Genomic DNA, 27,185 nt, shown 5'->3' with positions numbered 1-27,185 from the left:
CTTGCACATCTGTTATAAATCTGCCACGGATTCCACGCGGCGTGCCCGTGGCGGTGCCTGCAGTGCTGCCGCCGCCGTCAGACACGGCTGAGGGACGCGCTCGCGCCCGGCCATGGCCGCGCGCTCGCTGGGAGGCGGCGGGGTGCGCTGGCTCCGGCCCCGCGCGCAGCCCCCGCCGCGCGCCGCCGCCCCCCTCCCCCCCCGCCAACGGCCGCGGCGCCACCGGCGGAGGCGGCGGGATGGAGAACTCCCCGCGCGCTGAGGGCTTCCTCCCGCCCCGGCCGCCGCCGCCGGTATTCGCCCCGCAGCCCTGCGGGCCCCTCCCGCCCCCTGTCGCTGTTCCTCATGCGGCGGCGCCAGCACCGCAGCCCCTGCTAGCCCCGGACCACCGCCCCCAGACAGGATCCCGGCCCGGGCACTCCCAGGCCGGCCGCCTCCCGCTCCGCGGGCCGTGACGGGCGGGACGCGCTGCTCGCCGCGGCACTGGGAACGGAGCGGGCGGGGCCACGGCTGCAGCCGGAGCCTTTGCGGGACAGGACCGCGGCACCCGGAAACACCGGGCGGCTGGTGGGAGCTGAGCCGGCAGTAAGGGGCGAGCTGGGCCGCCGGGCCGGGGCTGCAGGTGGGTAGGCCTGGGCTGGGACCGGGAGGAGCAGAGCCCGGCTGGGGCTGCCCCGGAGGGAGCGGCGCAGGGGTTGTGGGTGAGGGAAGAAGCCTGAGGGAGGCCGTTGGTGTGGGAGGGGGAGACGTTTGGGGTTGGTGGATGGGGTGGGATGCAGGTCTGTGGGAGTAGGCTGAGGAGGGGAAGGGTGGGTTTGAGGAGATACCGAAAGAAATGTCTGTAAACGGAACGGTCAGGGCAAGAGGGAGAGGAGGGGTGAAGTTACTGTGGGGAAACAGCTATCTGTGAAGTTGGGAAGGGATACAGATCTGGTCAGCATCTGTGTCATTGCTAAGGTGGTGGCTCACTTACTGGGTTTCTTCTTGGTGTAGGTGCGGCTGGTGCTCTGCTCAGAACATGCTCACTATGCTTGATGTGCTGTGTGTGAAGTTAACAGAAATGCACCCTTTATAAGTATTTCTGTGGCATCACAATTTCACACTGGGTTTTTAAAATGAGAAATGCTCTAGCAGTACAAAGTTTATGGATTAAGTCAGAAAACCAGAAGATGCAGAGATAATGAATGTAGTAAGGAAATACATATTATGGTTTAGACTGGAAGGTAAAAGATAAACACTAAAAGGTACTCCAAGATGTTTCATTTTATTGACTTCTATAAACTATGTTTGAGATCAGAGTGAGGAAGACTTGGATACCAGATAAAAGATTTTTAAGGAATGATTGGGTGGAGAAGACTGAGACTGCTTTCTGCAATGGAGGGATGTGTTACTTGGGATGTAAAGAACACATGCAACAAACCTTTATAAAACTGAGTGACCACTGTAGTGGGAAGCTTGCCTGTCATAGTGGCCTCTACACAGGAAGGTTGGGATCTAAGGCAACCTTTGATTTTCAAAGAACACGTACAGACTAACAAAATGGGGTTTAGAATGAACATTAGGTGACAGACTGCTTCTCCCAAAATCTGTGGGCTGCCTTTCTCCATAGGTCTTGATACGTCTGAACTCCTTGTATGTGGACTGAGTTGAGCCTGACCTGTTCAGGTCTTCTCTGTTAAGTTAGTATATAGGACCTGCTCCACAAAAACTGTCACTGTATAGACAGTTTGCGAGAAGAGACTCTAGCTCTGTGATGTGTGCTTTTCTTTTATAAAAGAATAAGCAACAACATATTTCTTTAGAGGCTGCAGGGTGAGTTTGAGGGAGGTGATGTGGAGAAACTGATTTACAATAGCCTCTTTCTTTAGAAACTATAGCTTGTGATTCCCTTGTACACTGTTAGGCATTGTGAGACCTTGTGATTGAAAATTACACTTCTGGGAGGTAAAGATCCATTGGTTTGGGATGTGTGATGTTCTGGATTGTAGAAGTAGAATGTGTAGGAAAAATACTGGTTTGGGCAAAGACTATGGTGGTACTCAGTATAAATTTGCTTTATTTAGAGCAATGTATTGTTAGAAGTGATCCTATGTCTTTAACAATCCTACAGGCTGCCTACACAATCTAATTCCTTATGCTAGTTATGCTGCTGTTTGCAATAACAGGGAAAAGGCATCCAAACCAGGTACCTAGGGAAATTAAATCACACGTGTCTGCTCAAAACAGGTCCAAATTTGGCAGCGTTAAGTGAGGTAACACATAGTTGATCTTTGGGACAGGCTTGCTAGATATAGCTATTACTGTCTTACTATTCTTTAATTGATTGCCACCCCAGTGTATTATTCACCAATTATTTCCATTCATACCCATATGCATGCTGCTTGCGGAGGCTTAGTGCCTTCCCTGGAACTGGGGAGGCTGAACAACTGGATCACATAGAGGGGAGGAGAGATTCTGAAGATCTGTACCTCTTAAGATCTAGCATAATAATGTGAGATGGTTAGGAGTTCAGGATTTTCCCATTGAATTTTTGAATCTTCTTGTCTTATATTCATACCCTTCAGTACATTGTTCAGCTGTCTAATTTTATTTGTAATTACTAGCTTTCTGCAATAACCATCTACAGATTTATTTTCACAGTAGTATCTAGTTTGTGTTACTCTACTCAGCTAGGTCACCTTGACTGAGGGTAGCTGCATTGCCCCGAGCACCCAGACTTGAATAGTAATTCATAAATAGCATGAGTGTAAGCTTTAGCTGAATCCTGGCTGTATTTAATGTTCAGCCTTTAGCACCTTAAATCAAGCTCCTTCATTGGCTTGATACATCTGCAGGAGTTGCATTTGGGCAGTGCTTCAGTTCATGGCATCGCACTCCTGTATGCTTGAGGAGGGATGGGCATTTGGACTAAACCCAAGAGCTGAATGCCTCCTTGCTCGCAGAAACTGAATGTGACTACTAGGATCTTTCTATAGTGCAGTCTATACAATGAATGCAGTGTATGTACTGTTTGAAAAAGAGAGAGGCAGTTAAGGCAAGTTGTATCAAATTTCTATGTTGGCAGGCAGAGTGTGGCTTAATGACTGTTATGTCAATATAAAACTATTGCACCACTGTGCACATAGTTGAAGTCTTCATCTTACAAGAAATACTGGTGTTAGATTTAGCTCAATGAGGTCCTGAATTTCCTGAATGCTGAATATTTATATTCAGTATGTAATATTTCCTTAATATTCATTAAAACAAATTTTCATCAGTCAAAGGAATCCTATGTTTGGATTCTTTGGTTTGTTGTAAAGGATAAAGGGGGTGGCTTAAAGAGTATTTAGCCACAAATTTCACATTTAAGATTCATGGTGCCCAACTTTTCCTGCCTAGATTAGAACGGCGATTTTTCCCCCCCCCCCCCAAAAAAAAAAAAACAACAACAAAAAAAAAAAACCAACAATAAAACTTTGTGAGATCATCAAAAAACTCATCAGTGTTAAGTTCCCTTTCTGCTAGGTTTTCTGTCAAACTGTAAGAAAAGTTTACCAGAGTCCCAAGCAATTTATAGCATTGTCTGAAATTAGATGGTAGTTAATATGTAATTGCATTCCCTTTCTTAGACTTGGCAATGGTGGAATTTCCTGCTTGAGTGATATTGATAGTGAATCACTGATACAGCCTCTGCTATCCTTGGCAAAAGCTTAGCTTATTGGAGTGAAGTTGAGAAAAAAATATTGGTAGATCTTTAGAAGTTACAATTTAATGTGTAACTGCTCTGTGCATAAGTGCACTTGCCAGTGCTAAAAAGTATCTGCATCGATATTGCAAAGGCTAAGTGTTATGCAGCTGTCAGCTAAGGCCCACCCAGCCGCTCGCTCACTCCCCCACTCAGTGGGGTGTGGGAGAGAATTGGAACAGTGAAAGTGTGAAAACTCGTGGGTTGAGATAAAGACAGTTTAATAGGCAAAGCAAAACAAGGAATTCATTCACCACTGCCTGCGGGCAGGCAGGGGCTCAGCCGTGCCCAGGACAGCCGGGCTCCATCACACGTAACGGTGACTTGGGAAGACAAACACTATCACTCTGAATGTTCCCCCACCTTCCTCCTCCTCCCCCCAGCTCTACCCATTGAGCACGATGCCGTATGCTGTGGGATGTCCCTGGGGTCAGTTGGGGTCGGCTGTCGCGGCTGTGTCCCCTCCCAGCTCCTTGTGCCCCTCCCAGCCCACTTGCTGTTGGGGTGGGGTGAGATTCAGAAAAGGCCTTGGCCCTGCTCAGCAGTTACAAAAACATCTCTGTGTTACCCACACTGTTTCCAGCACAAATCCAAAACACAGCCCCATACTAGCTACTGTGAAGAAAATTAACTCTATCCTAGCCAAAACCAGCATACCAAGATAGGATTGTGACTAGGGAGCTAGATGACATTGCAGGAGCAAGGTCCACTGCTGTTCTACAGCGTTGTGCTTGATACACCTGTCATGAAAATATTTGAATACAGTGATGTTTTTAATTTTTTTCACCAGTTAAGAATTTTTTAATGGAAATAGAGAAACTGGAAATAGTGCCTGAAGGAAACCCTAATGTGAAAAAAATTTTTGCTGCTTTCTGCTAGAAGAGTAAGGAAAAAAACTTTGTTAGAGTATTGCTTTTAATAAAACCTCTGAAGAAGAATACAAGCTCTAAGAAAAACATAGCTTGTTTTTTCCATACTGTACTTCATACACATTAAAATGTATCCAGCAAGAAGAATGCGTAACTAACTGAAAAAGAAAAGAAAGAACAAAGTAAGTTTTAAAATGAAGAAGTGATTTGCAGTGGTTTAGTTGAAAAGTGCTATGTATTTGGGGAGGCACAGCTGGCAAGTATAAATAGCTTATGGGAGGGAACAAAGAAGACACCTGTATCAAATATAAGGAAGATGAAAATCATTAATAATGACATTTTAAAGTGAGAAAGAAAAGGTTTGAGATTATTAGAAATGTTTATAACATGTTTTATAAAAAAAAATAAACAGACATGAAAGATGACATATGGGGGGGCAGGGAGAAAGAAATGCATTGTTGAATGATAGCAGTCCAAATTTGGCAGTTAAAATAGTTGTATGCATGTAAAATCTTGTTTATAACCCAGTTCAGCAACACTTACTAAATTTGGAAAGGTCTATGCGTACCATCTGGCATATTTATTACAGAATGGTTTGGGTTGGAAGGGACCTTAAAGACCATCTAGTTCCAACCCCACCCCCCCCACGGGCAGGGACACCTTCCACCAGCCCAGGTTGCCCCAAGCCCCGTCCAGCCTGGCCTGGAACCCTGCCAGGGAGGGGGCAGCCACAGCTGCTCTGGGCAGCCTGGGCCAGGGTCTCACCACCCTCACAGGGAAGAATTTCTTCCTTATATCTATTCTAAATCTACCCTCTTTCAGTTTAAAACCATTGCCCCTTGTTCTGACACTACAGGCCCTGGTAAAAAGTCTGTCTCTGTGTTTCTTAAAAGCCCACTTTATATATTGAAAGGCTGCTATTAGGTTTCCCCAGAGTGTTTCTTCTCCAGTCTGAACAACCCCAACTCTCTCAGTCTTTCTTCATAGGACAGATGTTCCATCCTTATGATCATTTTTTGGCCTTCCTCTGGACCCGCTTTAACAGGACCATGTCTGTCTTGTGTTGGGGGCTCCAGATCTTGATGTGGTATTCCAGGTGGGGTCTCACGCGAGCAGAGTAGAGGGGGAGAATCCCCTCCCTCGACCTGCTGGCCACACTTCTGATGCAGCCCAGGACACTGTTGGCTTTCTGGGCTGCAAGCGCACATTGCTGACTCCTGTCCAATTTTTCTTCCATCAATACCAAGTCCTTCTCCACAGGGCTGCTCTTAATCTATTCATCCCTCAGTCTGTATTGATATTGAGGACTGCCCCAGTCCATGTCCAGGACCTTGCAGTTGGCCTTGTTGAGCTTCATGAGGTTCCTTCTATCCATTTATTTCTATACATAATCTAGTTGTTGTATTAGATACTACTCATGATAAAAAGAAGGCTATATTGAGTCCAATGGAAAGAAGATTTATGGAATAGAACTTTCCTCTGAGGAATGTAACTGTGTTACCGAAAGTAGCGTGCTACTTTTATGTTATCCAACACAGGGAAGAGAGTAATGCAAATGCGAAAGCATAGAAGGAAGTCTTATAAAAATAGGTTCTTCAGGTTCTGTAAGCTAGCTCTTGCTACTCCACCTTCCAGTTGTGCTTTTCCTCTGTGTTGCCAGTTTATTATATTTGTACAGGTGTAGCATCAGCACACCTATTTAATTTCATTTGAGAAATATGAGAATATGTTTCTTTAATCTGCTATCTTGATTTCAAAGCAAATGCCCAGGAAGTGCGTCCATACCTGTTCCACTGGAATTAAATAGTGTACTTTACTTTCCACTCTGTTTTTCCTTCTATAAGGCAGACTCAGTCAGTGTTTATTTTCTGGCAGATCCCAGTCATAGAACTTGGTGTACTGGCACACAAACTTTGCCCTTTGCAATTTTAAGAGGCTGGTTGTCTGTCTGCTTTTGTTTGGTTTTATATTTTAACTAATGTGCAAGTGCCTTTTGTTTGGTTAAGCAGTCTTAAACTCATTAATTATAAAATGTAATGAGAGCTAGCAATAGCAACAACTCCTGTAACTTGGCATTTTACTCTAAAAGACTGTCAGCAGGGAAAGCATTTCGCAGCTAGGCTGGAAGCAGTGTAATTCACGTAATGCCATCACTGTGAAGATTGGAAGCATAATAGTAGTTAGTAATTTTTTAATTTTTTTTTTTTTTAATTTAACTTTCCTTGTGATAGAGTAGGGAGGAGTAAAGAAATAGTTGCCAGTAAACTTTCATGTAAAATCTTTTGGTAAATGGGTAGAAATGCATACAACGTTAATTGTGTAGCCTGCTGGAAAGGCCTCATTTCACCATTTTCTGTTACTTTGTACATGTTTGTTTTCCATACGGTACACCCCTCCGCCATCACCTCGAAGTGCCTGTTTAGAATCCTAGGCTCTGCCAGTGGGGTGTAAATTGCAGGATGGGAGCCTAAACCAGCAACACCTTTTGCCTTCCCTCTGTCTTGAATTCCTCTAATTTTATCTGAATGAACTTGTTCTAAATATTTGTCAGTGATAAGTGGTAAATGGACCTTGATTTATAGACATCATGACCATAGGTACCCTGAAACTAAAAGTGACTTTTTAATTGTGTCTTAGAGAAAGAGGTGCTAAGTACCTGCAACTCATTGGCTGTAATGTAGCCTGTCACATCTGTTACCTGGTAGTAATTGCATGCATGACTTTTCCTGTGGATGGCTCAGTCCTTTGACAGGGACCATGTTGTTATTTTAATCTATGAATTTAACCTGCTTTTTTGTTATGTGATTTATTGGAATTCATTGTTAATTGCTTTTTTTTTTGTTGTGTTAGCTACTTCTTAAGATAGTGTTGGGTGCTTGGGTTTTTTTGGATGCTGATTTTTAATTAAATTTCATTAATATGATAAAAAGTAAGCCAGTTGCAGTGACTGTAAGAAAAGCTTTCTTAGTAATTCAGGCTGAAATATAATGCAGGATACTGCAAGAACTTTCAGTGTAATTGATGCAGATGAAATGCACAGTCAAATAAATGAAAATTGGATAATTTGTGCATGAACTATATTATTTTTTATTTATAAAATAATACGTGAAAATGTAAGGCACCCCAACCTTAAAATTTCAGTGAGTCTAAAACATGCTAATCAACTAGATACCTGATTTTAGACTAAATTGAGTCTTAACAGTTCTGTGCTCACTTTATCTGATCATATTTGTGTCAGCATGGTGTGAAATTTTGGGGAGTCCCTCGATCTGTGGAGTTGCCCCTGCTTTTTTGTTCTTGTAGACGTTGTTAGGCCATGTTTGCTGGAAGGATCTCCATAATGCACAGTATAACTCCAACCATCTTTGGAAAATGTCTCAAGACAGTCTCTAATCTCTGAGTTTAACTAAACAGTATTTAAATTCATTTAGTCACATTTCCTTCTAGAGTTCTATTTTTTTTTAGTGTTTTAGATACCTCAAACTAAAGTAATTCTGTCAGATTTTGTTATCTCCTACAAACTTAAGAGTAGGATAAATTTATAAACTAATCCTTTTGCACAAGGTTCTGTTACTGTAGATATTTAGCAGCTGAGAAGCTCAAGAGTTTATACCATCAGGTCTTTGAAAGACAAAATCTTAAGGTTAGGAAGAGTCCTGTAATCTTCTTTTTGTTGCTTATGTAGTAAATCTTGGTTAATATTATCGAATTTTGTTAAGAATGGATAGAGGAAAATAAAATATATGTGGTATGTTTACTGCTCATTAAGTCAAATTGATGATGTTGCTTTTGGCCTAATGTATTTCATCTGCAAACATTAGAATTTACCCATACTTTAGGAGGGAAAGTGTAGGGATGATATAAGAATAAAATGCAGAATATGAAATTTCATCCTGTGATGGAAAAATTACTAAGGGAGATGAAAATCTGGAAGTCAGAAATTTATTCATTTTGTCCAAGTGAATATTATGAAATGGAAATATGTGACTTTTCATTTTAAAAATCTGCTTCCTTGGAACAGATATTTTTCAGACTTTGCACAGTATCATACTTTGAGTTGAAGGTATAATTTCATGTATAGATTGGTTTGGTTTGGTTTCCTGAGTCTGTAAAACATTTTCAGGGTCATTTTCTTTTATACTTTTAAGGAGAACAACTCCTCATGTACTATCCATCTGCATTTTATCCACCTGTGTGTACTGAAGTTGAATGTGACGTGGCTCTAAATACCATCTTGGCTTACTTCATGTTGACTTCCCACATAGAGCTGCCTTTCACCTCTTCCCCTGCCTTCCGTGTTGCTGGCTGTAGGGTGTGTCTACATGATATACTGGAGCAGTTTACTTTTTTTTTTACCTAGACTAATAAAAGGAAATAATAATGAGCCTAGTCACTGAGTTAACAGATGTGACAGGCTACATTACAGTCAAGGAGTTGCAGGTATGTAGCACCTCTCGCTGTAAGATACAGTTTAAAAGTTTAAACGTCACTGAGTTAATGTGACCACTCAACTTTCAGTGTTTGAATTAGCAAACCTAAATCTGCTTTTTGGATCAGTGGCATTCTGCAGACTACTGAGTAGTCTGTCCAGAGCCCAGTAAGACATCTAAACCTGGTTGTAACTCTGTACAGGAAATGCACTGGGAACTTTAATTTATTTACTGGTTTAAGACAATCAAAGTGTGGACTGCTACTGAAGGCAATAGTTCATTTAGTATATGACAGCACAGTCTGTTGCAGTGAGGGTAGCAGGAACTCATGACTAGAAGAGTGCGATTGTACCTCTGGTAGTAATGTAAATGTAAACCTGCTGTGAAACTGCAGCTTGAAGACAGTTCAACTGTTTGAAGTTCAGTACTTGGCTTTTTTTCTGGATCCAGTCCTCAGTTTGCACCGAGTTCTACAAACTGATATGCAGCTCTTAAAAGAGAAAGGAAGAGGGACCAGGAGAGCTGATAAGATATGTGCTCAGTAGAGGGTGGTTATTTTGTTGGAATACGTAAGTTTCAGGACTCTAGTTCCTGCTCAGTGAACCAACTATTTGTAAGTACAGCATGAAACTTCAAACACTTGTTCTCTACAAGCCTGTCTCACTGACCACTGACAGGACAGCTTTTAACAAATATCCTTATTTCAGTTATCACACTGGATACTTAAAGTCCATTTTGTGTGAATTTTGGAAACTCTGAAACTGCTTTAGTGAATTATGGTAAAGAAATATTTCCTGCTACTGGCACCTTTTTGAGACACATTGTTTGGGGAAAGTTCCCTTTTTTTATCATGATTACTAATGAAGACAAGACTGCAGTTTAAGATAATAATTGTGTTATATATTCCTTATGGCTTTGCTCATGGGCTTATTAAACTGTTGTGCTTGCTGGCATGTTTTCATGCTGAATGCTTTGATGCTTGCTCATAAACAAGGTATTAATGATTGACTTTTAATATTACATTTTAAGCTGCTTAGTAAATAGATGGTTGTATTTCATCAAGAAATTAATGTGAACATTATTTTCTGATATTGTGACCTATTTTGAAGATTAAGGAATTGATTTCCGAGAATTTTGAACATTTGTAAAACCCTTTGTTACTTCACAGGCTCACAGAATGCAAAAGTTTGGGTCTGAGTTGAGGAGAGATGTGTGTTCCCGTTACCTGTATTTTGTTCAGAAGCATTTTGAAAACTGAAAACCAAAAAGTTTAAAAACTTATTTATCTGTAAGTTTACTTTCATGAAGTTTAGTGTTGTTCATCTTAACCGTATATTGCTCTTTGTTTTTCCAGATTGTCATGTCTCAATACTAAAAAAGGTAGAAGAAATTATTTGTACAAGTTGGCTCACACAAACATATGTTTTGCAATGTAATTTTTTTCCAGCATCACAGGCAGACCTTTTCAAGAAGTTCAGTTCTGCATTTTCTCTTAGTGGGTTGTTTTTCGTTTTGTTGGTTTGTTTTGTTTTTTTTTCCCCTTTTTCTCCCTCTATCTTCTCTATGCTGATGGTGTTTCTCTGAAGAGTATGATCTCTGACCTTGCATGTCCCTTCTTCATCCCTTTATAGGAACTGTTCTTCTGTTTCTCCCCCTTGTTCTCAGTTGTAGCAAATCTGTTCTTCAGAGATCTTTAACTAACTGATCTCTGGTTTGTTCTTGGGGATGTGTAATTCCACAGTTAATATCCTTATGTAAAGGATTATTCCACGAGAACCTGTTAAAGAAGTTAGCAAATCTTTATTGTTGTCTGCAGCTTTATTTTCCTTCGTGCTTTACATGTCCGTCTGATTTATATTGTCCAGTGCAGTTGCATCTTTCATATTTGTTTCTTCAATGAGTTAAATGAGATCATAGTTCATACAAAAGTATCTTCTATTAAGATTCCTTAAATGAATCCTTGTGTATTTCTTCCTCAGTTTTCTGCATCCTGGCATCTTTTTCTTCCTCCTTTGCCAATATGCTTTTACAAATATTTTTACAGCCATATGATTCTTGAGGTAAATAATTTTATTGTGTAGGATACAAGTATGTGTTTCATATCTCTGTGGCTGTTGGCAATTCATATGTGTTTGCAGGTTACTGCAATGTCTCATAAGTTGCCATGCCATACAGGAATTAATTTGACTTTGTATACTTGACTGGAGAAAACCTATTAATGCTTAGAGACAAGATAAAGGCAAGTCAGAAATATTTGAACAGCACAGCTCTCCAGATCTTTGAAATAATAGCAATTAAAATTTTTATGAAATGCATCTTGAGCTAGAGAAATGCAGTCAGCAAGAAACAGCTTTGATTTCAGCTGCAAATATTTACAGGTACCAGCACATCCTTCAGCAGTGTGTACAAAACTAGATAGTTAAGGATTCAAAACTTCTGTGTAGGTGTAAAAGATGCATAGGGACAGTTCTGGAATATCCATCCAGTAAGTACTGCTTCTGCCATCTCTAGACTTCTAACAGTGAGAACTGCATTTATTGTCTTAACTTGTTACTGTTCTATTTGAAAACATATTTGTTAACTTTTAATTACTGATTGGATTTTACTTTGGCATTCTAAAACACTGCTCATTTTTTGCATATATGGGCAGTGAAGGCAGTGAAGTTAATTGTTTACAGAAAGCATTAATTTCTGTGTATATGGAAATTCTTCTTACTTAATATGAAGAATAGCAGAAAATTATATCATGAATAGCAGTGATGCATTTTTTAATTTTCTTGTCACATATTGTGCTTGCAAAATGAGAATTGCTTTCTCTGTTAGCCTCCTGCACTAAGTTAATGCTTTAATTGGTGACAAAGAGCAAAAACCCCTATGTCAGCTTGGTGAAAATTCATGGTAGAGGTTAGAATGGTACAGCTTTACTAACGTAAGGTTTGTGGAGTTGATGCTGTATGAGAAAGTAGATGCAGTCACCTAGTCATCTATATTCAAGTGATTTTTTTCTGAGCAGGATAATCAGTGAGATAGGTTTAGTGCTGTCTCCCCTGAAGCTCTTCCATCCCATGTTTTCCTATCCAACCCTGCTTTCCCACAACTATCCTTTTCCTTCAGCATCAGCCATACCTCTCATTTACATTTAAAGCAGCCCAACCCTCACCTGTCTTGTGTTGCCACTGTGTCGTCTAGCAAGGCAGAGACTGCTACCTAAAAAACTTCGGAGAAGTGGAAGAATGAGAAGATCTCTTCTGGGAATAGCTCATTGCAGCAGGGGTACTGGGCATTTGGAGCTTTTTCACTTTGAAAATACCTTCTGAGCCATCACCTACATAAAGAAATCCATGATTGATCTAACTTGGGAGATTTCTTTTGTTAAATCAGATAATAGTTCTTATTTTACTTTACTATTGTTATTACAGATAAGAAATATTTAATTCAATTTCTCTATTAGTTATCACTTCTCCTAATATTCTAATATGCTTCCCTATTTGTAATAATGTATTTGAAAAACATTTTTAAAGTGTTAATCTGCTTTTTCTTTTTAAATATCAGATTAGGTTTGTTGTTTTACTTTGGCTGAGCTCCCTACATAACTTTTTTTAATATACTGGCTCCCAAGGGAAACATCTATATTACCTTTGAAACCTGGATTTGGTTTGTTTTTTTTCTGTTTCAGGAAGAAAAAAGTCAAGAAATGTCTACCAATTTAAAGTACCTTTCCTTGGGCATCCTGGTTTTTCAGACCACAAGTTTAGTCTTGACCATGCGTTATTCTCGGACACTGAAAGAAGAAGGACCTCGTTACTTATCCTCTACTGCAGTAGTTATTGCTGAGCTTCTGAAGATTTTGGCCTGTGTTCTACTGGTCTACAAAGACAGCAGTATGTGTCAAATTTTGCACCAAGTAATTTTCCTAATCAGTATGATGTACTGTAGTGGCAACTGAAAAACAGCCATGTGACTACAGGCATACAGCAAAGCATTTCCCTTCTCATGTAAGAAATAGTCTTGGAAAGACACTAATCATACTTCACTCCTCAACACACGATACAAGATACTGTGTATTTGCTGAAGAGAGTTCTCTTTAAAGAATGTGGGTGCTGAGGAATGCAAGAATAAACTTTCTACTAACAGCTTGAAGCTTGTGTTTGCATAGGCATTTTAAGAAATTCATATGTAGAAGTAGGAAAAAAATGAAAAGCTTTGTGTCCAAAGCATGAATGATAATTTAGAAGCCTATAATAAACAGCAGATGCAGAAGGGAGGAAGCAATTTCATTATACAGGATGAAGCACCGTTTTAAGCTCAGAAAAAGTATATTCGGATTTACTCTAGTTCTTCCTTTTGTATATTTTATACTGAATTTATCCAGTTCCTTGACATATACGTTATATTTTCAGCAGCTTAGAAATACCATTGTATGTGCATAAATACTGATGGCACAGTAGGCTTCTAAATGGGCACTTTTTAGGTGATAATTTTTAATGTATCATCTTCAAATATTGATATCGTTCCAATAAGTTTTACTTGAAGTATTCTGCATAATTGTTCTAGTTCTGATATTCCAGGCTACAGGAAGACACTTCTTGCAGCCTTTTTTTCTTACATATATGAGGTTCATGAAAATCAAACAAACAGACAGTATTTTTAAGGCCTGGATAGCAGTGATAACTATAAAAAGGGGGCAACAATCTTTAAGAACAGAACATTGCTATCTCTCTCTTTTTTTTTTTTTTTTTTTTAGTGAATATCTATTTCTTTTATTGTTTCTTTGGGTAGAGTGCAATTTACGGACTCTGAACAGAGTGCTACATGATGAAATCCTTAATAAACCCATGGAAACTCTTAAACTTGCTATTCCTTCAGGAATTTATACTCTTCAGAATAACTTGCTGTATGTAGCATTGTCAAACCTAGATGCAGCCACATACCAGGTATTGTACATTTGGATTTCTCTATAAGTTTCAAAAAACTCATGAATTGTGCAGTAGTAACTGTTTCTGCGTTCTTCCAGGTTACATATCAACTGAAAATTCTTACCACAGCATTGTTTTCTGTGTCGATGTTGAGCAAGAAATTGGGTGTATACCAGTGGCTTTCATTAGTAATATTAATGACAGGAGTGGCATTTGTGCAGGTAAATATTAACAGGTGGTTTGTGTTTGTTTAATGTGTTTATTCAAAGAATGTGGATTTCTATACTAATTATACAGTTTTCTGATACTGCTGGCTGCAAATGAGCACCAGAGTATGGTCAGGAGCTACGAATCACAACTGGCCAGGGCTAGAGGACAGCAGAAATGGTTCAAAGGCAGAAGATAACACCTCTTTTGTATCCCAGTGCTCTACTGTAGAATGTGACAGGGCCTCTGGAGCAACCTGCAAATAGTGGTGATAGCAATATTTATTAGCACGCTTCTTCAGACATTGGGGATTCACAGGCCTTCTGTGCTAGCACAGTCCTGCTGCTCACCTTGTGGTACACTTGCAGCATGGCAAATCTACTTGAACTTGTTTCAAGAGGCAAACTTGGCCTTTGTTCTAAATAGTGCAGGTACAGAAGTTTGTAGTTTTCAGAGGGCTGGATCATGGGATAAGAGACTATTCTAAGAATTCTTAGCAGCTTCTAGCATATCCTAGAAATTTTTATTTTTAAACTTAAGGATTTGAAAAAAATTCTGAGGATTAAATTTTCTAGAATTTTCAAATTTAATAATTAAAAATAAGAACAAAACATTGTGATAATAATTAACAGACTCTTTAGTATGTTTTTGTCTATGGCATTGCATTTTATTCTGTTAGAATTAGATATACTGCAGGATTTAGCTTCATAAATTTCACCTTGTTTTAGTCATCTGCATAATTCATCCCATCTTAAAGACAGCTGTTGTAATTGGTTTTCTAACTGTGCTTATATTTGTAAGGTAACTAGCTGTTGAGTGGCATAAGTGAATGACCATGATAAGTCATGCTGAGATTCAGAAACAGTTCTGGCTTATAAAATATAAATCCTGGACCTGTTTAAATTGGCAGATGTTCTCCCAGTTCAGGCACAATTTTACTCGTTACAAATATATAGAATGAAAAAGTATGGCTTTACAGCCCTGTAAAAGTATTCATGGTGCAAAATACAAAACTTTATCAGCATGTGATTTTATTTAATAACTGTTACTGTTGCTAAAAAACAAATTTGCATTCTATAGGTGCTCATGACTTTATCAGTGAATTTTGTATAACTGTTTTTACATCCAGTGGCCTTCAGACTCTCAAGCAACAGCTGCTAAGGAACATTCAGCAGGATCTCAGTTTGTAGGCCTGATTGCAGTTCTTATAGCATGCTTTTCTAGTGGATTTGCTGGGGTTTATTTTGAGAAAATTTTAAAGGAAACCAAGCAGTCTGTATGGATCAGAAACATTCAGCTTGGTAAGTTTTATTTTAGTTATCTCTTAGAGATACTGCGTTCTGAGGAATTGAGATAAATGTGCAAAAAATACATATAAATAAAAAATATCATGAACGTTTTAGTATTCTGCATGAACACACTTTTAAAACTAAGAGTGTAAACTCTGCTAGATAGAATTTTAGCAGTTGCTTTCTGATCTCAAACTAGTTCTTGATTTAGCATGCATGTAGAGTGTCTGTAAGTTTGTACAGAATCTGTCAATTGAATTTGTATTTAAAATTTTCTAAAGAATGCTATGCACAGTTCTTTTTATCTTCTGTGTTTAAAAATTACTGTCTTCTGCACTAATTTATAAGATCTGATAAATATAGATATCATTCCTTTTTCCTTTTTTTTTGAAAATATAGGAACATTAAAACAAAATATGTTTCTAAATCAGTATTTTGAGAGGTTTTAAAATTAGCATTTTTTTTCTTTTGTGCTTGGGTAGGCAGTTTTTATAGGTTGGCACTTTTAATACAAAAAAATGCTTTGTTTATGAATAAGATTGAGGTAATGAATTATTATTTCAGTACAAAGGCCAGTTTGTTTCAGTTGTCTGTATAATCACTGGAGAAGGGCATATGCAAAAACCAGTTCATCTTAACTATTTTAATGCCCTTACCCAGTATGCATCTATCAGTAAGAGACTACCTTCTATTTCCAAAATAGTTCGGGGTTTTCTAGACCCTACATGTTAATGGCAACAGAATTGATCCATTTTCCTGAATGAGTTTTCCCTCACCTCAAAGCTATCTTGTCAAGTTTATGGGGTTGGAAATATGACATTTACAATGTCTTTTTGTTCTCATTTTGCCACAGGAACAAAACTTATTGTTGAAGTTGCCCTTTAATGGAATCACTCTAGTCTTCAGCTGTAGGCAATAATTATTTATTGCATATTTGAATAAATGCTTGCAGCAGAATTTGAACTTTCCAGCACCTTAGTACAGATTCTTGATCAAATCCATAGCCTGCAGAATTAAGACATGAGGATGATTTAGTGGATTAGGGCTGTGTACTGAGTCTGGTATAATGTAATATATTACCATAAAAACACGAGATAGTGTGTTCTTTTGTAAATAGATAGTTGGTCAAAAAGTGGTATGGTCAAAAATGTCTGAATACAGGCAATATTTTTTCTGTTCTTTTCCTGTTGCTGTGGTTTAATTATAAATGGTTATAAATGCAGAACTGCATTTTGATTATATTTTAATATTTTTACATGTCCGTAATGGTTTGAAACTTGATAATAGAGTAGGGGATAAAAACCTCTACTTGCTATCTGCTAGTATTTATTGAAATTGTGTATATTAAAACTAAGTTTTCCTGACCAGGATGTGGGGGATACATCAGGAAAGGTTTGTTAGGGAATGCAGAGAAGGGTGGTAGGTAGCTGGGTCCTGGTCCAGGATTTAAGGTAAGATTTGGTGCTCTGGATTGAGCTACAGTGTAAAATCCGTTGCCACGGAAAGCTGATTATTATTACTCTCAGTTTCCATGCTAGAAGTGCTTTGATGGGCAACAATGCAGATATCTGATACAATTCCCAATTAAACATTCATAATTGTTGAAAAATCAATGATCTCTTCTAAAACATTCTTCATATTTTTCTACAGTGCATAAAAATATGTATGAAAACAAATTAGCTCACTAGTTTGAAGTCAGTGTGGTCATATATTGAATGTTCCAGTAACTGCTTTGTGAAAACAGTGAGATCAGAACAGCCTGCCTAACTAACTAGGACTGTGATATATGAAGACATAAATGTCTGTGATATTAGTTAGAATTGAATGACCTGATTTTTTTATTTAATTTTTGTCAGTGAGCTTAATTTGCCTTAATAGAAAATTCGGTAGAATATGTTTACTATTGGGGTTGTTTTCAGTTCAAAAATGAAATGTCATATTTCATAGAGGGTTTCCTGATACAGCTTTTAAAAAATACTTAAAACATGAAATCACAATGTCAAGACTACGTTAGTGTATACTTTCTGCAAGTACAAGGTAGTTGCCTGTTTAAGACATTGTATTGTTCAGGAACAAGTCAGTCATAAGCAAGAGCTTTGAAATAGAGCTTTTCTTAAAAGATGAACAACAAAAACCATATGGCCAACCTGGTTTTCATTTTCATGTTTATAGATAATTATTAGAACTGTAGAAAAAATTGGAAAATATATTTGAGTAATTTTTGAAAAGTTCAGTTTTTAAGGCATACCATTATCATATTAGGGTTGTTTGAATAGTTGATTTTATTTATTTTAGAAGATCAATGGGAAAAAATAAGTAGTTGGTTTAATCTGAATGAAACCTACACTTTTAATTATGTCTACAAAAATAATTATTTCTTGTCAAAGGAAAGGTTTTCTTTTGTTCAAAACAATGCTGCCCTTTTCAGATGCAAAAGAATGCATTGAAAATAGAGGTCAGCTTTTCACAGAAATGGAATGGAAAAAATGTTCCCCACTTCCCTGCTCAGGAGTAGAGTCTTTATCAGTCACAGGGGAGGTGCTTGCATTTCTTCCATGCCTGGGGGGGATTAGGAAAAGTTTTGCATCTGATATTTATTCTCATCTCAATTTCTTCTTCTGACTTAAGTCTCTACTAGTAAACATTCATTGTGTTTGAGACTGGTTCAGAAGAATCCTGCTTCCAAGATCCTTGTCTGAATTGGCAAACTGATTAGGTCCTACTCTTGCTATGTCAGTGACCATCTCCTCCACTGAAAGTTTTCCCTGTTTTTCTCTCCAGGTTGTAGTGTGACTTCAGCCTTCAGTCATGACTAGTTTCAGAAAAGCTGAAATTGTGTTTAAGTGAATTTTGCTATATGCCATCCCAATCCAGTAGAAAGCAATAGAAGATAAGTATATAAGAATGTCCTAATGGAAACAGTCAAAACTTGTTATAAGTGTGGAAAATAGCTTTTAAAAGAGAATATCTTTCTGAACGCTGATTGCATTTGAATGCGATGGTTTTGCAAGTGGCAGTCCTGTTTTAAAATCAGTTATATGTGAGCAGTCCTTGAGGACAAAGAACCTGTTTACAAGTTCCTTCACCTGAAGTTTTTATATCAATCTTCTACTTTCAGGATTTTTTGGTAGCATATTTGGACTGATGGGTGTATACATTTATGATGGAGAACAACTGTCAAAGAATGGATTTTTTCAAGGATACAATAAACTTACTTGGATAGTTGTTGTTCTGCAGGTGAGATACCTTGTATCCCATGTCTCTGTGAAGGCACTTGGGATTTACTCTTCTATGAATGACTGGGGAAACTAATGGGTGTTGTTGAAGTTACTGAGAATTCTCTAGTGAAAGTCTGCTCTATCACTAAATAAAGTTCTAAATAAAAACCTGGAAAATAGATAGCAAGAGTATGACTAAATATTGTGCAACATAAAAGAATGTAAGCATTATTTCTTCTGCAGTGTTTTAAAAAAAAAAAGTGTGCCCTTTGTCCTGTGGCTAAAAATGTATAGTACAAGCATTTCTACTAATTTAATGACAGTAATATGATCAACAATGTCTTTAATGGGGAAAGAAGAACTCTTACGATATTTATCTTCAACAGTGCACATCCATAACATAAAATAAAGTAATGCTCCTAAACATAGACAAAAAGCTTTTCCTAAAGTAAGTGCATGTTGTTAAAATAGATGCTCTCAGTGGAATTATTGGGTTGCAAATCCAAACCTCAGTATTTTTTCAGGCACTTGGAGGGCTGGTGATTGCTGCTGTTATAAAATATGCGGACAACATTTTAAAGGGATTCGCAACTTCTCTCTCTATTATACTGTCAACACTGATCTCCTATTTCTGGCTGCAAGATTTTGTCCCTACAAGGTAGGAATTATTTTCCACATGTGCTGAAAAATAAAATAGTTGAAAACTTAAAGTTTACCAGATATAACTGCAAAAAAAAAAAAGAACAAAAAAAAAACAGTCCAAGCCACTTAGAATGTTTAGATAAAACAGGCACATAAAAGTTCAGTTTTGTAACATACTGTAACTAATACTTCATTTTTTCAGTATAGTTGGCAAGGTTACATTTTCTGTAAGATACAGCCCATCACCAGGTCAGGAATAACTGCATCTTAGGTCATGGCTTTTGGCAAACCACTCTTGCAGGCTCTGTGTTTTACCTCACTGTCCCTCCGCACCCAATGTCCCTCGGCCGCTGGGCTCCCGCCTGGCTCTGCGTAGGCTGCGCTCCCCAGTCAGGTCGAGACTTGCTGGGCTCGGTGCTTTGAGCCAGCCTCCCCCCTGCTGGCTCTTCTCTGGAAGGTCCTGGCAAAGGGTTGCCCCGCTCTTGCTTTCTTTGTCCTCAGAATGGACAGATCTTCCACAAGTCACCTCATTGCAAGAGTTATGGCTGAACAATGGTAATGATGATAATCTTTTTATACAGGTTTTCATTCCATCTCAAAACAGTCTCTAAAAAAGATAATTGCAATCCTACATACATGGGAGTTACACTAAAGCAATTAGTTGCCCAAGGACACAAAGAAGCCCAAAAGCAGACATATTTTCTGAAGTCAACACCAGATTTATTAGTGAAAACGCTTAACCAAGAAGGAGAGAAAAGTGCTTGCTGTGTGCTTCTAGGTCCAATACACTGTGTCCTGATGTTTTGTGAATCAGATTTTATTAGCTCTGTGCACTGCAGGTTTTGTACATGGATAGGTTCCAGAACAGTGCATGTCTTGGCAGTGCATGTTAATATATGGAGTGTAGAGGTAATATTCCAACTTTCAGATATACTAGTAGGGTTTGCTTAAAATTGACCTACACTCCTCACATATGTGACACATACTCATAGGTTAAAAATATTTTGAATAGTATTTACAACTTCTGTATCTGATACAAAGAAACATCTTTTTATCTAAATGTGGTATTTGCAACGTTAGCAGGACTTCACTTAAACATTCAAAAGAGGAAGTAGAACAACTATTGAGGCTTAAAAAGTGGAAGACATTGAAGTTAAATTATAAGTAGCCTATACTTGTCCTATTAAATGTAGAAACTAGTTTAAGAATTTCTGTGTGCTTAAATGGAAAATTAATAAGTAACTTACCAGCTTCTGCAAATGTGGTGAAAATGGAAACAGTGGTAAATAATTAAATGAGATGGAGCCAACTAGCAGCATGTAGAACTTGAAGCCATCTCGTGTAATAAAACTTGATTAACTTGAGTTAATCAAACTTAATCTTTAGTACCTTGCTTATGCCAACTGAATTTATTTGAACTGAAACTGCATAATTGTTTCTGTGACTTCCACAAACATTTTCAATTGGGATAATAAATGCTAAGCACTTAAGTTGTTGAATGTGTTGCAATGGATCTTGTCCAGAAATAGGCTAACTGTATTCTCTGAAGGATTATCATGTCATGTGCCACAGTTTTTTTAGCGTTTGGTTCAGAAGATCAAATTGTCAACATTGCCATGTTTTTATGACAAGGTTCTGTTCTAAAATGTGTACTGATTGTCTGTTGGCTTTGGATATTTTGTTTCAGACTTGTAACTATCAAAACAACTTGAAAGGCCCATATGTCACAATACAAAAGATGCCTTTATTTTCTTTTCCTTACATAAATCTTTATGTATCTGCCAAAAATTAGATTATACTGACTTGCAGACTGGTTCTTGGGCAGCAGTAAATTGTTTTGACATAAGCTTTGGACTTCAAAGCAAGCACAACTCCAACAACATGATGTACATAAGATATTAAAAGTGGCTGGGTAACCACTGTAGTTACATTTCTTTAGCTTTTGCTTGCATTTAGCACAGAGATTTAGGCAAAAGAAAACAAAAAACAACAAAAAAAAATTCATCTGATTACTTTTGACAATTGTTCCGTGAAACTATAATTTTGATTTTGAGGGTATGTCAGTATAATGATGCATTATTTTGTGGATGTGAGTTTCTTATTTCAACTTCTTCCTGCATCCTTATATAATAAATATATGCAGATTATTTTTTCTTTATAAATTGGACAACTATTATTTATCTTCCTGTGTTCCCACAGGAAAGATATTATTTCTTTTGGTTGTGTTACATAAATAAAATTGCATCAACTAAAAGGAGCTAACTTTTTTTTTTTCATCCCTATTCTATTCAGTGTCTTTTTCTTCGGAGCCGTCCTTGTAATAGCAGCTACTTTCCTATACGGTTATGATCCCAAACCTGCAGGAAATCCCATTAAGGCATAGCAGACTTCCTCATCAACCTGCTTCTCAAGATCATGTATTGGGGGCCTTGCTAACAATGGCATGTGGAAAGTGTCATTGTGCACTGCAAGGAAAGGATTACTACCCTGAATCTATTGAAGAAAAGCTTATGAGTAGTTTTGAACAGCCAGAGGGGTTAAAGGTGGATGATGATACTGTCTGTAACTGATGGGGGGGGGGAAAATGGCAGGGGAATGCCCAGTGCAACTTGCTAATAAAAACTTGAAAGGAACAAAAAGTTTCCAAGAAACTGCAATTAGGAATGTTTACAGCTTTGACTGGGATTGCATCAAAAAAATTTACGGTATTGACTGCTGCAGAAATATGTCCTATGCACTCTTCGAAAGAGCACATGACAACGTTGTCAGATTGTATGTTTTTGCAATTTGACTATATTTAATCTTAGTAAATATGTTTTTAACTGTTTGTCTATTTACATGAAATCAGTTGAATACACGTCATAGTTCTAAAGTGATGGTTCTAATTAGCTATTCCTTATTAAAACTGTGAAGATTGAAGTATGATTGAAAGACTCTTTCACAATATCAAATATTTTTATATTTTTAGAAGACTGATTTAATAACAGGAATCTGTTATTAAATTGTAATAATTCTGTTGCTTATAGAAAACTATTGTAAGAATGTTAACATTCTCACCTAAGTACACAAAGGGAGAAATTCAGAGTGAAAGCTCAAAATCTGTGTTGATACTCCAGCCTTCATCAGGACAGCCCATAATGTTCCAACAGATGCAGTAACTCTGTGAACACTGGCCAGAGGTTACTGCACTAACCCACCACTAAAAGTAGGGTTACAGCGGAGTGCTTGCTCAGATGTAACGTTCATTCCTTTTATTTTTATTGGTTAGAAGGCAACTTTTTGGTAGAACCTTTAAAGTAGTTCTTATGCTTTAAATATCCTCTGGGGATTTTTTTAACCACAATATTTAAAAAAAAAAAAAAAGCCCATAATAAAAGTTTTAAATGCATTATTGTTGTCTGTAACAGCTCCATCTGGCGCTATTGTGGTGTATCATCTATATACTGTACTGTACTTTATTACAGAGGTGTTTTTTTTGAACAAGTGTTGTTTACTCATGAACTCTCCAAGGCTTTTTCAGTACGTTTCTATGTAATGGCTTAATCTGAGGTGTTTTGTTTTGGTTTTATTTATGTTTTGAGGGTTTTTTTTTAAATTTTTATTATTATTTTGTTCTGGGAGTCCTTGAGCCAACAGACCAAAATGGGTTCTCTGGAACTATTCAGTCTAGTAGTGGGATTACTTGAATAGGAAACATAGTGAAACAGTAATTGTGCAGTAGGTAAATATAAAAGCATTCTCCTGTTTTAAGCAAAAAAAAGTGTCACAAAGAAACCTAGATGCAATTAGTACTTAGATCAGTTAGACTGTTACAAACACTTCTCTTGCTGAAGTATTTGCATATAGCCAGAAACACCAAAAAAAAAAAAAAAAGCCAGGACTAATAAAGAAAAAAAAAGTTTTTAGAAACAAAAGTGTCTTTAAAATCACTTGTTTTCAGGAAACATATTCACAATGGGTATTAATGTAGAGTAATTTCTTATCCACATTATATTTCTAAATGTATACTTTTATACAAAAACATATCAATAGTTACTTACCTGTAGGACGGCAAGTGGTGAAAATGTATGATTTCCTTATTTCCCCCCTCATGCTCTTGCTCTCTTCTCTCTTGTGCTAATGTTGTGAAGAGAGAGGTGTTTTAAAATCTTTACCAAAGTACCTCATCCTCCCTTCCACACTTTAGTGGTGGATTGACAAGGAGATTCTGTAAGAGTGCTCTGAGATTTTTTTAATGAAGTATTGTAAAGGGGAAAGGAAAAATTCCTCTTATGTCAGCCAAGTAAAAAGTGTGTTTTCCTTCTGTTGGCAATGACATAGATTATCAACTTCTTGTTTGTTTACTGTATCAGAGCAAGACGTTAAATAAATGTCAGAGTTCTGCCAAGGGCTTGCTAAGCTTTGTGAACTGTGAATCTATCCCAGTGTGCCATAATTGCAGGAGCTCTACTACTTGGTAGTCAAAGCTATCTCATATTACTGTAAATTGGCATACTGTGTTCATATAAAACCTTTTACCTATAGCACTCAATGTGGGAAAATCTTTGGAAAAGTACATTTAGTCGTTTCACCACTGAAATACCACATGAGGTACGATGTATGCATAGAACAGTGGGTCACAGTGTTTCTTAGTGTAGAATGGGAAATGCATGACAGAAATGATCTGAGAAGTGTTGGTAGTAATATCTGAATTGGAGTTTGGCCAACATGATAATACTTTTAATTTCATGAATCGCAGTAGTGGAAATGTTCAGATGATATAATTGCTTACTTCCTTGGGGAATTTCTTGGGAAAAAAAACAAAACAAAACAGAAGGAGCATGTTCAGGACACTTTCAAGCCAGTTGCACAGGAAGGGACCAAAGAATCCAGATAATCACTGCATTGCTCAAGTTCTGTTACATATAACCCAGTTCTAATACTTCAGGTGCACCTGTCAATATTTGTCAGTAAGGGTTGGTTTAAAGGAAAGAACAGGAATACGTGCTCTTTGCTTTTGAATAGGATGTCATACAACTTTGGAAAACAATATATCTACTGTATTAAGGAACAGTAACTCCTGTCCATAGATCAGTGACTCTTCCATCCTCTCAACTGACAGTTCCATTAAATTTTCCAGTAGAGAGATAGTTCTCTTCATATATTTGTTGTTGTAAAGGAAATAGGAATTTGTATTTTGAGCTGTCTTTTCTGAGCCTGTGAAGGGCTCAGGAAAGACTCTTGTCTGAGGCCCTCCAGGTTGAAAAACATTATTCTAGACAGGGAAGACAGCCTATGTTTCTTGAGAACAGAAGGGATTTGAGGAGGGTTTACTGATCTCTGTAACCTTTGCAATCTGAGAGCATATGCACATTCTCTCATTAAGATACTTCTGTATCTGGATTTTAAAGTAAAAAAAAACAAAAACAAACAAACAAACAACAAAAAACAACAAAAAAACCCACCAACAACCGAAAAAACCCCCCAATTGTAAGTCTATAACTCATTAACTAACCAAAGAAGCATAGCTAGCACAGAGCATTGGGAAATAGGGGATAGTGTGCTTTGAGTTTGCCCTAAAAGCAAACTGCAGGAGTCTAACTTTCCAAAAATAAACCTGTCTTTCTGAACTATTCTGACTTTTAGACAATGGATTTATTACTTTAGTTGTATATTTAGGAAGCTAACCTATACTTAGCAGAATTTTATTTAAGTATTTATAAAGTTATAGGTAGGTATTTATTTGCAATAACTTGAATTACGTGATTTTTTTTTTTTTAAGACTTGCATAATGGGAATACTAGTATTTATTGAATACTTGGATATTTGGTAGTTTTATTTGAGAATCTCCGGGATACATGATAAATGGTCAAATAATAATAAATATAGAACTAGCTTCAAAGCAAAATAAATCAGCAGTTCAGTGGTGAAAAATCTTGAGTCTAATAAAGTAAGATAAACTTTTCTTTAAAGATTGTATTTCTGTGCTATCCACAAGTGCCCGATAATCTTTTTTTCTCAAAGAATTCCAATAATTTTATAGTTCTATTCAACTACTTCTGTTTTAGGGAAATTATAAGAAAACTTCCCTTTTTATTTGCTTTAATAATGGGTAGATTAATGTTCTAGATCCAGCTTCTACAAGATAACACCTCGGGGTTTTTACTGTAACTTTTTAGAAACTATTGTTTCATCTTTTTCTCAAAAAAACAATCTTATTTTAGTAGCATATACTTTCAGTTACTCTTACAGTCTTCTCAGATTTTTAGAAGTACATAATTGTTCTGTGTTCCTACCTTATTTTTATGGCTGTAATAAAAAGAATGTAATGAATTTTGTTTAATTGTTTTAAAATAGATAAATGAAATGTTGCATTCATTCCTTCTGTTTTTTGTTGTGAGTAACTTTCATATTTTAGTATATTTCCTTATCGGCTGCACATGTTCTGTTGTATTTAAGCAATCATCATTTTCCAAATTTGAAGTTGTTGCTGTTTTTCCTCCTGTTGACAGTGTTTCTTGCTGGATATTATGAATGAGGAAGGTTAACCATTGTTTTCTTCTCTGAAATCCACATTTCGTTAAAAGGCGATATTTAAAAACAGTAAGGATGTTTTTGTGTATTAGAAAGGTAATGTTTATCTATAACATGGTATTATACCATATATGTGGTAGTGTATCATTATCTATGGTATTCAGTTATTGTAAGAAAGTTCGAGAACTGTTTCCTTGCCTTTGTTTTTATTGTTCTGTTCATTTTTAATGCTGATTATTTTCCACAGGTAGTTACTAAAGAGTTCTACTCTTTCCAGGTAAGCTTGTTATATGTTTTTACATATCTAGAATTAAGATATTTTTACTGGAAAAAATGCAGGGGAAAATGCAACAAAAGAAGCGGGATTAATTAGATGATATCTTCTACTCTGTTTACTGTGAATCCAAGTTTCTGTTCAGTTGAATTTATAACTTTTTCTAATTATTTCCCACTAGGTGAATTTTTAACTCTTTCTAGAAGAAAAAAAAAAAAAAAAAATCTGTCCTGAGGTGCCGTTCAATGCTCATGCTTAGATGTCTGCTGAACATTTGCATTCAGGAGTAGACATGACATTTTTAACTCTCACCTTCAATCTTCCATCATCATTCTGACTGTAATTAGCCATATTAATTTCATTAGCAATTTATAGCACAGTAAAAATTGCTTATATGCTAAGCATATGTTTATATTCGCTGCCGTGATTAACATTTTTTTAGATTTTTAAAAGCTTGTCTTTATTGTCAATATATTCTAAATTTAATTTTAAATATATGACCCCAAATATAAATCATATATTCAAACACTGTAGCAAAATTTTTAAGGTAGTCTTAGGATTTTTTTATATGTTGATTTTATGTGTGATTACACTGAATACTATTCTAATATATGTTTTTTTCAGGCAGTTTGGAAGCTGGATATTTTTTTTGTAGACACTGCTGAACGATGGAATGCATTTTACATCACCTAATATAGTCTTCTTTTAAATCCATATTGAAGTAAAATACTGTATGTTTTTCTCCTTTATGTGTAGATAATGTCACTGTAGTAATAACCTAGTTAAAATTAAGCACCAGCTTTATTAAGAATATGATACAAAACTGTTTGAGAGCTTTGTAAATGGAGAGGTTTGCCTTATGCATATTTTATCAGAAATAAAAAAAATGTTTTAATATCTATTATTTCAGAATATAATTTTTGAAATAATTTTCTATAGAATCAGGAAGACTATTGTAAGATATTTGTTAATGCTATCTTTTAACATACAGCTTACTGAATTTTGCCAGAAACTTAATTTTGATTGATACATGCTTCTTTTTGACCACTGTATTATGACCTCTTGTGGATCCCATTCCTGCAGTGTTCATGTGACTGTCTGTA

At 37.1% G+C, this 27,185-nt stretch overlaps 1 protein-coding gene across 4 annotated transcripts; it reads left to right on the top strand.

Annotated features, from left to right (window-relative positions):
- The first annotated feature begins 260 nt into the window (after positions 1 to 260).
- On the top strand, positions 261 to 26,981 carry SLC35A3 (solute carrier family 35 member A3). Of its 4 annotated transcripts, none has more exons than XM_042805060.1 (9): positions 263 to 622; positions 10,192 to 10,311; positions 12,700 to 12,904; positions 13,803 to 13,957; positions 14,038 to 14,160; positions 15,276 to 15,447; positions 18,554 to 18,672; positions 19,178 to 19,311; positions 21,588 to 25,607. In XM_042805060.1, exons 3-9 carry the CDS (start codon positions 12,718 to 12,720, stop codon positions 21,676 to 21,678), a joined length of 981 nt encoding a protein of 326 aa, XP_042660994.1. In that variant the 5' UTR covers positions 263 to 622; positions 10,192 to 10,311; positions 12,700 to 12,717; the 3' UTR covers positions 21,679 to 25,607. The 4 variants fall into 4 exon arrangements, 3 of the variants coding, with proteins under 3 accessions (XP_042661002.1, XP_042660994.1, XP_042660983.1); XR_006166718.1 differs by lacking the exon at positions 10,192 to 10,311 and adding an exon at positions 26,707 to 26,981 and having other exon boundaries at positions 264 to 622; positions 21,588 to 26,085; XM_042805049.1 differs by lacking the exon at positions 10,192 to 10,311 and having other exon boundaries at positions 264 to 622; positions 21,588 to 26,981.
- The last annotated feature ends 204 nt before the right edge of the window (positions 26,982 to 27,185 follow it).

Source organism: Tyto alba, unplaced genomic scaffold (assembly GCF_018691265.1).
Source record: "Tyto alba isolate M040663 unplaced genomic scaffold, T.alba_DEE_v4.0 Super-Scaffold_1000006, whole genome shotgun sequence".
NCBI lineage: Eukaryota > Metazoa > Chordata > Aves > Strigiformes > Tytonidae > Tyto > Tyto alba.
This window is presented reverse-complemented; position numbering and strand designations above follow the sequence as displayed.